This window comes from Leptidea sinapis, chromosome 17, assembly GCF_905404315.1.
Source record: "Leptidea sinapis chromosome 17, ilLepSina1.1, whole genome shotgun sequence".
NCBI lineage: Eukaryota > Metazoa > Arthropoda > Insecta > Lepidoptera > Pieridae > Leptidea > Leptidea sinapis.
The window spans coordinates 10,844,471-10,859,107 of NC_066281.1; the positions used below are offsets into that span (position 1 = coordinate 10,844,471).

Genomic DNA, 14,637 nt, shown 5'->3' on the forward strand with positions numbered 1-14,637 from the left:
CAGAAATAGATAAGTATTTAAGATGCAGTAATATTGAAATTCAAATTCAAATATTTTTATTCAAAATAGGATGTGACATCACTTATTGAAAGTCAAAAACTACCACCCATTCGAAAACGAATGCCTCAGACTTGAGAAGAATGGGCGCAACAAACTCAGCGGGCTTTTTTTTTCATCGAAAAAATATGTTTACAAAGTAATATTGTACAATTAAACTTATTATTTAATAGCCTGGGGGCGGTCACTCCATTCCCAATCTGTGGTATCATTAAGAAAATCATTTATGTTATAGTAACCTTTACCAGACAAACGATTTTTAAAAATTCTTTTGAATAACGTAATACTTTTGTTTTGAACATCTGGGATCTTGTTGTAAAAGTATATACATCGCCCCACAAAAGACTTACTAACTCGACTTAGCCGAGTAGTAGGCATTATAAGTTTATGTCTGTTCCTGGTGTTAACATTATGGTTATGATAATTTCTAGCAAATTAACTTATGTGCCTATGAACATACTTTACATTATCAAGAATATGTTGAGAAGCAACAGTCAAGATGTTAATTTCCAATAGCCCTCTTCTGCATCACAAATATTGTATTAATATCGGCAGCGCTGCCCCATAGCAATATACCATAGGACATAATACTATGGAAATAACTAAAGTATACAAGTCGCGCCGTATCTATGTCAGTTAATTGTCTAATCTTTTAAACCGCGTATGCAATTTCAATTTAAATTAATTGCAATTCCATAAATATAGTCCTTAAATATAATATTTGGAGTTAATACTATAATTATTATACAAGGCAGTATATTATGGATACCCAGTTTGGGTGTCACAATTTGGTCTGAATAGCAGACCGTAGTAGGGAGACCCATATTTTTATTTATTTTAGTTTGGCTCGTTTAAAAAATCATCTACGGCACAGTAGCACTTTTCTAGTAAAATGTTTTTCAGTGCTTTAATAAATTCATTCATGCTGCAGAACTAAGTCTGTTCGCCAATCCTTCAATATGGCGGCCCCATTGTAATTTGGAATCTAGAGTTTGCTAAGAAATATAGCAGATTCCACCGGTTTTATCACCTCTCCGTTTAACAAAACACTTGCATATCCAAACATTTTTGATATTTGGTAGTTTTCTTGCTATTTAACAATAGGTTATTAGCGCTAAAATAGTACACGATGTCAGATAGAATATCGTTCAGTTCGTCATACATAGCTTGGTTTCTTTTCACGTTGAAATCAGTGAAGTGTCGTCCGCAAACATAATAATAAAAGATCTTAAATCTAGCTTTACGTAATGCAATGGATATATTACCTATAAAAGAGAGAATAATAAATATTTATACAAATAAACGTGAATAATGTTGGCAAAACAAACGTTTAACGAAATACATTTTTATTATTTTTTTTTTTTAATTATTTAAAAATGTAATAACGGTTACGTTAACAAAAAAGACTTTTTTATGATGCCTCACTTTACAATGGGGCATATATTGATAAATATATCAATCTATTAGTCAATAGGCTAATAGATTTAGTTCTTCAGCATTCGCAGTAAGAAAGATTAGACAATTAACTGACATAGATACGGTGAGACTAGTATACTTTAGTTATTATCATAGTATTATGTGCTATGGTACATTGCTTTGTGCAATATAACCTATATTAACACCATGCTAGTGCTGCAGATGAGGGCTATTCGTGATATTTATAACCAGGTCCTAAAGAAGCATTAAAAGCAAAATTTAATCTAAATAAACATTTTAACGGTTGCCTCTCAATATTATATTCTTGATAATGTTCTGTATGTACATTGTACATGCAACATTAACGAATTTTCTAGAAATTGTGGTAATCATAATGTAACACCAGAAACAAAATTGTTACACCTAAGTAATTATCGGCTAAGTCGAGATGATACCTAAATCTTATGGGGCGATGTAGGTAGGCCTATAAATGCTTTTACAACATGATTGGAGAAAATGTTCAAAACAAAGAGACGTTTATGTGTTAAATGTTACAACTTATAACCTATATGACTTTCTTAATTCTAGCCCAGATTGGGAATGGAGCGACTGCCCTCAGGCTATAAAATAATAAAACAGTAGGCAGTAAATTATGACACAAAATCTATGGGTCAACCGATAAGCGGATTTATAGGCGACAGCTAGTATTAGGTACCTACCAACTCTCTTTGAAGATTCTATTTATCTGTCGAGTACGCTCACACCACGCTTACATCTGACTATTTATTTGAAGAATTATTATCGGAAGTAACGCATAATCTAAATCACGAAATAATTATGTGTATATTTTTCCCCCTCACAATTCCAAAAAATTCAGAGAGAGAAATAACTAAAGTCATTCATTTTTAAATAGTTGACATAGGCATATTTCTAAGAACAGAATAATGGCTGAAAATTAACTGAATACCAGGAAAAGTAAATCTTCTATTTGTCATTGAGTTTGTAATTGTGCTGTCATGTAACCTATTCAATACCTAGCAAAATTTATGAGTTTTTTATGCATTACCGATGTCTATTTTTAGGTAAATGTTTAAAGCAAAATGAAATTGGCGAGTGTATCACCCTCGTGGCTGACAAAATGGAATATTTTTATGGAATATGTTTGTTCAAGAGGATTTGGTACATATATAGAGTTATCACGAAGATCGCGACGGTCTTTGAGTAGTGGAGTTTGTTCTCGGAATGAACAGTGTATTTTAGATTCCTGTTGCATAAATCCTGCTTGTAAAGAGCCACGTGTCATCATTGTTGGGGCGGGAATGGCTGGTTTGTCTGCAGCTCATCGTCTCACGCAGTGTGGTGTTCGAAATTTTGTTGTACTGGAAGCAAAAGAAAGGTAATTTCAAAATACCACTGTTGTATATCAAGTTATATTGAGTAGGTAGGTTAAATGAGGTACTTACATATTTAAAGAAGATTTATACAAAAATATTTGTCATAAATAAGTTTAAGTATATACTTACCTATGTATTTACAACTAGATATACCATGGTTGTTACGTATCTAATAATTATACCATGTTTAAAAATGTAACTTACAATTTTAATTTGGTGAAAAGGCCCGCTGATATTCTTGCTCCCGTTGTTCTTTGGTAATCTATATTAAATGTACCTAAATATTGTAGGTGGGTATAATATGAAGGATCTTTTCGAATGGGTGGTAAATTCTGTGTCTAAGTGATAGCTTTAGTTTCCAACACTGAATAAATATACTTGTTACCTACATTGACAGCCCTTCGATAGTTATTGGAACTCCCTGAATTTAATATCTATCTATTGCTTCTTATTTATGTCGCAGCGAAAAGCAAGTTTAGTTATGGAAAAATACGTTTCTAGGAACCGACTTATGAGTAGATACATTGTTTCCAACGGGATCAAACACGCAGCCTAAAGCTCAACGCTCAAACACATAGTTACCTAAAGTAACGCTTTAGACTTACAACTACATATAAATGTAATTTTATAAGATGTAATAATATGAAACAATTGTTTTTCAGACCTGGTGGTAGAATTCATTCCTGTTGGCTGGGCGACGCTGTTATTGAAATGGGTGCAGAGTGGATATACGGAGCGTGCTTGCCTAATTCAGTTTACACACTGGCGTCTCAGGACCGGCTATTACAGACACCCCTTCCTCGATTGGATCCATCAAGAGGGTTATTTTGCACAAGCGAAGGGCGAGCTGTTGATTTACCCGTGACCATAACAGCATATCATACATTTCGGCAAATAGAACAGCAAGCTGCAAATTTGTTCAGATTGGGCGGTGAAATGCCACATGGAAGTTTGCTCAATTTTCTCGGTTTGCGAATTCAACAGGAACTGCATAACTTTCCAGAGGATCAGAGATATGATGCCGCCCGCGTAATGTTCGGTCTTTCAAATATATTACGCAACCGTTGTGGCGATGATCTTTCTTTGGTGAGCGCAGATCAATACGGCAGTTACATTGAACTACCAGGCGGAAGCGTCAGAGTTCCACTCGGTTACGTCGGAGTGCTGGCACCTTTGCTCCGAGGGTTAACAGACAACTGCATTCGCTACAACAAGGCAGTAAATGTGATAAGATGGGGCAAAGGACAAGCAGGAGACGGCAGAGTACTAGTTAAATGCTGTGACGGGGAGGAGCTTACAGCAGACTATGTTATTGTGACATTGTCATTAGGGTGTTTGAAGTGTCAAGCCGATAAATTATTTGCTCCCCCTCTTTCCACATGCAAACTTGATGCCATTTGTAGCTTAGGCTTTGGTCTGAGTGATAAAGTTTTCCTAGAGTATGCTGAACCGTTTTGGGTTTGTCATGAAGGTAATCTCAAACTAGCTTGGTCGGCAGAAGAACTGCAGTCGAGGAGCGATTGGAGTAAAGGAGTGTGCTCTGTGGATGAAATGCCAGGCAGTAAGCATGTTTTGTGTGCATGGATTTCCGGCCAAGAGGCGGCGATGATGGAATCGATGTCTGATGGCGATGTGGCTGAAGGTCTCACCCAACTATTACGCAAGTTTACTGGAAATCCGTGTCTGCCATATCCTCAGATGATGTTGAGGTCCCGATGGGCGTCCGACCCGCACTTCTGCGGCGCCTATTCATACATGGGTTGCTGCTCGACTGTGAGCCACCAGTGTGAACTAGGCACACCCTTGCCTGGTCCTTGTGACGCGGGGGCTCCTATTCTCTTGTTTGCTGGTGAAGCAACTGTGCCAGGCTACTTCGCCACTGTACACGGTGCGCGTCTCAGTGGTATTCGCGAAGCAGAACGTATCGTTTTACTCACTAAAAAGTTCGATGGTCCTCCACCACCATAAACTTATTCATTACTGTCTATTGTTTTTTTTTCTGTTGATATTTTGTGTTTTTTTTTAATGTCTTTGATTAAATAAATTTTAATTCTAAATTTTATTAATTATTCTGATAAAACTCACTTCAATAAGAGACATGTTTGTTATTTTAAATTTATTGTTACTAGATCACAATTATAGAAGTATATGATTATAATCTCCTGAAACTAGTCTAGCAAACAAAGACAATCTGATTACACAAAAGAACCCTTAAATTAGTAGATCATTTTTTGTTTACTGTTTAGTTTATATTTCTTTTTTTTTCTCTACAATAATTTAACAAACACAAGAAAAGTTTTCTTCGTTTGTCAAGAGGAGTTGACATTAAACAATTTTAGCTCACTTTTTCAGCCACAGTGGCTCATTTAATGGTAAGAAATGATTCCCATCATCCATCTATGACAACAAGAATTTATTTTTAGTAGGTACAGTTAATTTATATGATATATAAGTTACCTACATACAAAATTTTAGTCCTTTCAGAAAGCTACCAACACTTGTAGTAGCAATATCTCGAAATTCAAACACAATATTATTGTTACAGTAATACAGATCCCTAGATTGAACACCATACAAATATTTATAATACGAACAAACAGGCCAGTGGAACTTAATTGTATACCAAGTGTCTTTTTTAATCAATAACGAATCAGGAAATTCTATTTGAATTGTGGAATCATAGTCAACTGCTTGTTTGTAAGTAAAATTTTTAATAATACTATTATCTGATTCACAAACTATTGAAATTCTAAGATGCTCGCAATATTCATTATTTGGACTACGGTAAATGTTATCAAAGGGAGACATTTGTGATTCGACTTGGAGACAATGAATCAATATCGACCTATTTGATTTAAACCTTGATTGTACATTACAGTTTTGGTGGTTGATTGTTATTGGACATTCTGATCTAATGGGAGCACGGTGGCAGAGATCCCATTTAATTTGTAGAAGACCTCGTTTTGCATAGTTATTATTCAACTTACAGATTGTTTTTTGTAATTTTTTATTTGACAAAGTTGCTCTTAATATGACCACTTCTTCATCTGACAGGAGAAGATTTTTTTCATCATTTATAATGAGATTTAATTCATTTAAGCATAATGTTTTGAACCGCAACAAACAAAATAAACCATTACTTATTAGAACATCTCTTCTACTACTGAGATCGTTGGGAATGTTGTTTTGTTCACAATAATATTTAGTCCATTCAAATACATGTCTTATTAATTTCAATTCACTTATATTGATTTCATTGCTCTCTAGAATTAAGTGTAAGCAAACAAGTGAAATTTCATTGATGTGTTCTTGAAACAAATACTTTGCATATTGGCAGAATAGTTTTCGAGCGGAAGTAACTAGTGTAGCGACCTGAATATAATCTGGATAATTTAATACAGTTATAACATTGTCAATGCTCATATTACTCAATACATAATCACAGCAAATAGAGGCTAAGTCATCAAGTAAATACTTCTTTGCTGCATACAATAAATCATATGCTTCTTCAATGGATGTTACGTCTACTTTATCTGTATATATGTAATTCAGAAGTAGTTGAAAAGTACATGGATTTATATCTGTGATGACAACTTTATGACTTGCTGACAATGGGCCGTAAAACATTGCTTCAAATACAGGGCTGCTAATACCCAGTATCAGTTTATGAGCTTTGAATTCTTTATCGTTAACAATAAAACTGCAATCGCTCCAATCATACGATATCAATAGTTTCTTCACTCTGTTGTATAAACTACTTTGTTTCTGGCTTTGAAAATATATATCCATCTGCAAAGAGAAATTAATATTTTAATATAAACCCATATTATAAGTTGTATCTGTTGATGAAAATAATAAAATATCATTATTCATAAATTGGTATCCATGAGGTTGCACACGGAGCCAGAGCAGGCCTAGAACAAGATGGGAGGATGAATTCAAACTCACAGCGGGCCCGAACTGGAGAAGAGCGACCCACAACTGACTCCGATGGAAAGAGCTAGAGGAGAACTTTGCCAAGCGGCATACTGTGTTAAGAGACATACTCTAAATCAGAATAAAAAGGGCTTAATCGATAGATAGATAATAGAATCTCATTATATGATTAAATTATAATCTAACCGTCTATTTTATACAAGGTGGACGTATAAAATTAGTATTCCTAAGTTTTTGTAAGAAATTAATGAATGTGTTTTTGTTTTACTTTAAAATTATTTGCCTGTTTCATCTTAAATATTCATATTATAACCCACTACAAATGTAATTAAACACAAAGTCATTTTAAATTTAACTTGATCATTTTTACTTGTTGTTTAATCTAAAAATATTTTCTGTATGTATTATCTCACATTACATCTTATTGCTTTACCAATATTATAATACAATATAGTGTAAGAAAGTAGAGGTAATGTGCAGATATATTCAATTTGACAATATAAGCCATTTAGTTACTTATATCATAATGGCATACCTCTAGGTATTAATGATTATTTACATGTTTCTCTCAGAAGATGATAAACCAGTGAGTGATGTAAGAAACTTGTATTTTCTATCAAGATCTTTTTAGAAGAATTAAGAAGGTCACGGAATGGAGTTAAATTAACCTTAACCAAGATTCATGTACAGTACAGGCCATCACCACTTCACAATAACATTCTACTTAATGTCTACTCTTGCTTAATACTTCCAGCATACATTCATTGAACCAAATTTAATAAAAAAACATACCTTTGGATTCAAGCAGGTATATATACTATACCTAGTATAATATTATAAATCAGAAAGTATATTTTTAATCACTCCAAAATGGCTAAGTGGACCTGAATGAAAATTTACACACTCATAGGTTGACTGACTATATGAGATATATTGACTGGAAAAGATCTAGGATGTGTTTTTATGTAATAACAACATCAAGTAACAGGTATTAGATTATAGTATATTGTAAAAAACATACATAATAAATTCTAACATTATCTTAGTTGAAAACTTTAGACTATATTTAATTTAATCACATTTATGTAAAAATTTAGGATCAATGAACGGATAACGGTAAATATGATCAGAATACCTGTTTATGGATCATTGTTATCCTTGAACTTGAGCATTATTACGATGAAAACATTTAATGACGTATAATATTGTGAGGTTTAATTATTACACTCGATAAGTTTTACAGTTTAATAGTTATGATGGTTGATGCTAATAAAATAAGTTTAATATTCTACTAAAGTGATGATTACCTTAAAAACTGTTTCGCACGTGTGAAATGTTGAGATTTGTCTGACTTTAATGAATGATTATGTACAAAAAATAACCTTGGTTTAACCTGCGTATTTGCAAATAACAATAAAAAATGTGTACAACTGCAAGTATTCACATCACCTCACATGCAAAATGCAAAACAAACAGAGCAGGCGCCTGGCATAGCAAACAGGAAACATCAAACAGGTACCTATACCTAGTAGCAAAGAATATACACTTGTATTATATAGGTATATCAAAATCTGTTTAGTTTTAAAACTGTACCTACCGAGTTAATTCGTATTTCGTATAGCTACTCTTTGTTAAGCTCTTGACGTTTCTCATACATTGATATTTGATAAGACAACCTCTGAAATCTGAAATAGCACTACGTCCTGTGTCCTGTCGGCATGTGATCATTTTATTTCCTGTCCTTCGAAACATTTATTTTAGAGTACTAAATTATAAAATAAAACAAAAATAGTGTAGCTGTACCTACAGCCAATAATATCAATTAATACAAATGTCTAATATCTAACTTGTAACGTAATACCTTCGTAGCATTATAGATCGTAGAAATATTAATCGTGCATATTAACTGTAATAAGCGTATGCCGAAAGATTCGTTCTGAAAAGAACATTTTATTTTAAATACCGTAATATTAGCTCTGATAAGAACCATTTCATAATGCTGTACATCACGTCATAGAATCATGCAGGTCACCAGTAGTCAACTCATCGAAGTACAAGCATCGTCACGTTCTCTCGACGACCGCAGATATACTCACGTGATCAGTCATATGCTCCGCGTTACACAACCGCTTAGCATGGCCGAGCGTCGGGGCGTCACCATTCATTCAATTTTAATCAATGAGCGACAGAGTAGGTGCTAAATGCTCATTGACATCGGATGATCGAGGTTCGACGCGAGTTTACCCAAGCGAGCGGTTTCTGGCCGGTTTACTGCGATAGCATTAGTAGAGTTTTTTAGAGCGAGATAGAACACATAATATTACTCTCAATTCTTATTGAATGAAACGTTTTACTATTAGTCAAAATATATTGGTGTGTATTTTCTAAACTTGTAAAAGGATTTTGTATATACAGGGTGGCCCACCCAAACCGGTCAGTATGGGGAATTCAGAATATATAAGAGATAGAAGAGTATCTTCTAAGGAACCATGATATCGATTTTGCTGGCTTGAAGACAGCCCTTCGTTCAAGGTTAACAAACACCTGTTCATGGATCAATGAACTACCACCAACCGTATTATTAGGCCTGCGCGCAGTTCTACGATCGGACACAGGCGTTAGCGCCGCTGAACTAACATACGGTTACAATCTTCGTCTACCAAGTGATTTCTTCGACATAAGCACACCAACATTATCTACCTCATTGGATCATACCTACGTTGATAAATAACGTACCCATATTGCAGCTAATAAACCACACTCACCTACTTCACATCGTAAAAACAAACACATATTTGTTCATCAAGACTTACATACATGTAGTCGCCGTTGCAGTAGCCGATGTGATACTACAGGGTATGGATATTTTTATACCAAACTCTGTAGTACCCATCGGTGGCAGATCACAGCCCTGGTTCGATGCGTCAGTTAAAGCAGCATCTGACTGCAGAAAACAGGCGTATCGAACTTGGGTAGCGGCGCTGGGCTCAAAGGATTCGAACTGCACAGTTCTTAAGAGCAAATACAACCGTGCCTCCAGATTTTTTAAGCGGCAAATCGCCCGTGTAAAGTCAAAACACGTCGTCAAAATCGGCGAGCAGCTTTCCAGTTACCCCACCGGAACACGCAAGTTCTGGTCGTTGTCGAAAGCTGCTCTTGGTAACTTCAGCCAGCCGTCCATGCCGCCGTTGCACATGAGGAATGACACCCTGGCCCATACGGCAAAAGAGAAAGCCGATCTCTTGTGCACTCTTTTCGCCTCCAACTCGACTCTTGACGACAACGGAAAAACACCGCCGACCATCCCGCGGTGTCAGAGCTCTATGCCTGAAGTACAGTTCAGACAGAAAACTGTTAGGCGAGCTCTGTTTTCGTTGGACGTCAGAAAGTCGAGCAGGCTGGATGGCATTTTTCCAATCGTGCTTAGAACGTGTGCCCCTGAGTTGACGCTGGTGCTAACGCATTTATTCCGGCACTCTTATTCTAAAGGCGTAGTCCCTGACTCATGGAAGTCAGCCCTTGTCCATCCGATCCAAAAAAAAAGGAGACAGTTCGGATCCGGCAAACTACAGGCCTATTGCTAATACCTCCCTGCTCTCCAAAATCATGGAGAGCATAATTAGCCGTCAGCTCTTGGTATACCTAGAGGGTCACCAGTTGATCAACGACCGACAATACGGGTTTCGCCATGGTCGGTCGGCAGGTGATCTTCTGGTATACCTGACACATAGATGGGCTGCGGCTATTGAAAGCAAGGGGGAAGGCCTGGCAGTTAGCCTGGATATAGCAAAGGCCTTTGATCGTGTATGGCACAAGGCGCTCCTCTCCAAACTTCCATCATTTGGGCTTCCCGAGAGCTTGTGCAAGTGGACCTCCAGATTCCTCACTGGGCGTAGCATACAGGTCGTTGTTGACGGATATTGCTCGAACCCGAAGCCCGTGAATTCTGGAGTGCCCCAAGGCTGTGTGCTGTCTCCCACGCTGTTTCTTCTGCATATCAATGATATGTTGGACACCTCCAACATTCATTGCTATGCAGACGACAGCACTGGTGATGCCATATACACGGGCCATGCAGGTCTCTCTCGGGAAATCGTCGACTAGTGCCGGGAGAAACTTGTGTCTTCTATCGAGTCCTCTCTTGAGAAGGTCGCGGAATGGGGAAAATTGAACCTTGTCCAATTTAACCCCCAGAAGACTCAAGTTTGCGCGTTTACCACTAAAAAAACCCCATTTGTCGGATCACCGCTCTTCGACAACACTTCCCTCAAAGCCTCGCCTAGTATCGGAATACTGGGTCTCGAAATCTCGAGCGATTGTCAATTTCGTGGTCATCTGGAAGGCAAAGCCAAATTGGCTTCAAAGAAACTGGGCGTCATTAATAAAGCACGGCAATACTTCAAGCCGGCCCACATACTAGCGCTCTACAAAGCGCAGGTCCGGCCACACATGGAGTATTGCTGTCATCTCTGGTCTGGCGCACCCCAGTATCAGCTCGATCCATTTGACCGCGTGCAACGCAGAGCAGCTCGAATTGTCGGGGACCCAGTGCTCTGTGAACGGCTGGATCACTTGGCGTTGCGTAGAGATGTCGCTTCATTGTGTGTCTTCTACCGCATTTATCACGGAGAGTGTTCCGAAGAGCTGTTTAACCTGATTCCTGCCGCCGAATTCCACCACGACACGCCACAAGTTAGGATATCATCCTCACCATCTGGATGTGTGGCGGTCTTCCACAGTGCGGTTTTCAAGGAGCTTTCTTCCACGTACTACAAAGCTGTGGAATGAGCTTCCTTGTGCGGTGTTCCAGGGACGATACGACATGGGTACCTTCAAAAAAAGCGCGTACACCTTCCTTAAAGGCCGGCAACGCTCCTGTGATTCCTCTGGTGTTGCAAGAGATTGTGGGCGGCGGTGATCACTTAACAACAGGTGACCCGTACGCTCGTTTGTCCTCCTATTCCATAAAAAAAAAACATGTAGTCATGTGTTTATTAGAATAGATTCAGTAAAACCACCACTACAAACACCATAGGACCGTACCGTGTTATCAAACGAAGCGGTAAAGTTTTTACCATTCAGATACCAGGTCGTCAAACAAACATATCGATCGACCGTTTGAAACCTGCATATTTATTAAATGAAACTGAAGAAAACAATACATTATATGCATTACCTTTACCTGTACAAGTTACCAATAACCTAACCGATACCATACCTGACAAATATACCACCAATACCCAAGATACGTCCCAGCCTATCAAAATGTCAAGGACAGGCCGACACATCAAGTTGCCGGTGCGTTTCACTTGAAGGGGACTCCTGTAGCTGTACCTACAACCAATAACATCAATTAATTAAATAATTAATAATTAAACAACTGTCTAATATCTAACTTGTAACGTAATACCTTCGTAGCATTATAGATCGTAGAAATATTAATCGTGCATATTAACTGTAATAAGCGTATGCCGAAAGATTCGTTCTGAAAAGAACATTTTATTTTATATACCGTAATATTAGCTCTGATAAGAAACATTTCGTAATGCTGTACATCACGTCATAGAATCATGCAGGTCACCAGTAGTCAACTCATCGAAATACAAGCATCGTCACTTTCTCTTTTCAACCTCACAGCAAGGCCGAGCGTACTCTACTAAAGCGTCGCGGGGTCGATCACTATTCATTCAATTTTAATCAATAAGCGACAGAGTGGGTGCTCAATGCTCATTGACATCGGATGATGGAGGATCGACGCGAGCTTACACAAGCGCTCGCTGGCCGGCTTACTGCGATAGCATTAGTTTTAGAGCGAGATAGAACACACAATTTTATTCTCAAATTCTTATTGAATGAAACGTTTAACTATTGGTCAAAATGTAAGCTTTAGTATTGGTGTGTATTTTCTAAACTTGTAAATATTTTTTAAGTAACAATTGTAATTGGTTAACTAGTTTTAAGGATTTTGTATACATATCGTGTAACTGAAGTAAAATATATCTTCCACATATTCCTCACAGTCTTCATACTACTCAAACAGTTGTTTTATTTAATCTCCAAACGCTCAGTCTCTAAAACTCCATACAAATATACCGTTGTAAATTAATATTATTAATAATTAATACCTTCTGTATTTTGTTTAAAATTTAATAAAATAAGGTTAAAAATAAATCATTAGCCTATAACTTGGCTAAGACTAAATCTATGTAATGGCGACATTTTGGTTGTCATTGTTTTATTTTATGTTTTTTTTATTACGACAAATTTACTGAAAATAGGTGACTATGGAACAAAAATTTATACTTTTGGAAAGAAACTTTCATATAAAATTTATTTGATACGAGCTTGTTACAAATGATATTGAAAACGTTAGGTGAAAAGCAATACTTACGTGTGGAAGCTCCTGGATTTTTACATTCACTACGGCTTTGGCAACCAGACACACAACACCCAACCATGGCCTTAACTTTAATAAGTTGAAAGGCATCCGTATCTCACACCAAATATGTTTCAAAACAATAAAATCACAAAAATTTATTTTCGTAAGCTCGATGATATGACATATCTTTGTTTATTTGCCCCAAAGCCAGGGGTGAGTTTTCAGAAGACTGTAGTGCCATCTGTTAGTTGGCCCTAAAATGAAAGCTTTGTCAGTTGTCACTCGCTTTAAAACCTTTCAACTTTTCTTTATTTATGTCACTGTCCAGTGCCCACTGGTCATGAAATGGCGGCTAGTTCTAGTGTTTGCGCATGTATGTATCTCTCGTGTTCCATTTTGCATATTTGCACTACTACATCTATTCTTTATGTTCTATGTTGTGACAAAATTAAATAACTAACTCTACGCGCAATTTCAACGTGGTAAAAAATTGCAATACCTACATTTAAAAGTAGTATTAGTTATTTAATTGCGTCACAACATTAAAAATGAATTTTATAATCGAAGTGACTATTTGTACGAGTACTGGACGAATAAATTATATTTATTCGTACATTTATTCATTTTGTTTTTTAAATTAAAACGTAAAACTTTTTCAACATTCTGTGTTGGAAAGTGGTTTCTTATAAATTTTATGATTCCTTTTTTATGTATTAAAAAACTTATCATAACACATTTGTCTGATTTTTTAATTACCTATTCAAATGTATGATCTGTGTTTTATTTACGCGTTTACCCGTTCAGAGGTTGTATTTTTTTTTCGTTAATATCTTGAAAATTGTGTATTGAATAAGATTAGTAGCACTATAAGCGTGGACCAAATCTCTATTACTATGATTTATAAAAATTGGTTAGGTTAGGTTATCTTAGAACAGTTAAAACAACGCACGAGCCGAGCGTAGCGGGCCGCGGTAGCAGCCGGCGAGTACCATAAACGAATCCTAGGCGTTTCTCTTTCTTTCCTCCACATATAAATGTCCAACCCTTAAAAATTTCATAGATTGTGGTTGGGTTATAATGCTTTTTTCTCTGGAACGGTGCATTACCTTGTAATTAGAGTGGTAGCATTATAATCGTAGAGTAAAACTCTATCAATTTAAATATTTACTACCTCATAATTCGTGCTACTGGATACTATGTTTTAACCTAAATTTCATTCAATGATGTTTTTTTTTTCTCTAATCCGATTATCGGACGACTAATTAGATTCATTCGTTTAGTTGCCGGACGAATAGCAACAGCCTAAAATGAAATTATTCGCCCGACTTCTGTACGAATAATAATAAATTATTTGTCCAGTACCCGTATCAATAGACTCAGCCTTTTATAATTTTGAGCTTGTAATAGTTATCTCCAGATGGCACTAGTTTTCAAATATACAGCTCATAATACGTC

General features: G+C 36.5%; 2 protein-coding genes across 5 annotated transcripts; one reads left to right on the forward strand and one right to left on the reverse strand.

The window, feature by feature from the left end:
• Positions 1–2,482: 2,482 nt before the first annotated feature.
• On the forward strand, positions 2,483–4,924 carry LOC126968921 (peroxisomal N(1)-acetyl-spermine/spermidine oxidase-like). The gene is made up of 2 exons (XM_050814120.1): positions 2,483–2,869; positions 3,530–4,924. The coding sequence occupies exons 1-2, from the start codon at positions 2,574–2,576 to the stop codon at positions 4,833–4,835; spliced, it is 1,602 nt and encodes a 533-aa protein (XP_050670077.1). The 5' UTR covers positions 2,483–2,573; the 3' UTR covers positions 4,836–4,924.
• A 44-nt stretch (positions 4,925–4,968) lies between these two features.
• On the reverse strand, positions 4,969–13,342 carry LOC126968944 (BTB/POZ domain-containing protein 6). Of its 4 annotated transcripts, XM_050814177.1 has the most exons (3): positions 13,195–13,342; positions 12,022–12,137; positions 4,969–6,656 (listed from the first exon to the last, which is right to left on the reverse strand). In XM_050814177.1, the coding sequence occupies exon 3, from the start codon at positions 6,654–6,656 to the stop codon at positions 5,325–5,327; it is 1,332 nt and encodes a 443-aa protein (XP_050670134.1). In that variant the 5' UTR covers positions 12,022–12,137; positions 13,195–13,342; the 3' UTR covers positions 4,969–5,324. The 4 variants fall into 4 exon arrangements, with proteins under 4 accessions (XP_050670134.1, XP_050670133.1, XP_050670135.1 ...); XM_050814176.1 differs by lacking the exons at positions 12,022–12,137; positions 13,195–13,342 and adding an exon at positions 8,111–8,344; XM_050814178.1 differs by lacking the exons at positions 12,022–12,137; positions 13,195–13,342 and adding an exon at positions 8,253–8,335.
• Positions 13,343–14,637: the final 1,295 nt, after the last annotated feature.

Coding starts and splice junctions, on each gene's coding strand:
- LOC126968921 (XM_050814120.1), top strand. CDS start 2,574: ATGAAATTGGCGAGTGTATCACCCTCGTGGCTGACAAAATGGAATATT. Junction 2,870..3,529: donor GTACTGGAAGCAAAAGAAAG/GTAATTTCAAAA, acceptor ATTGTTTTTCAG/ACCTGGTGGTAGAATTCATT.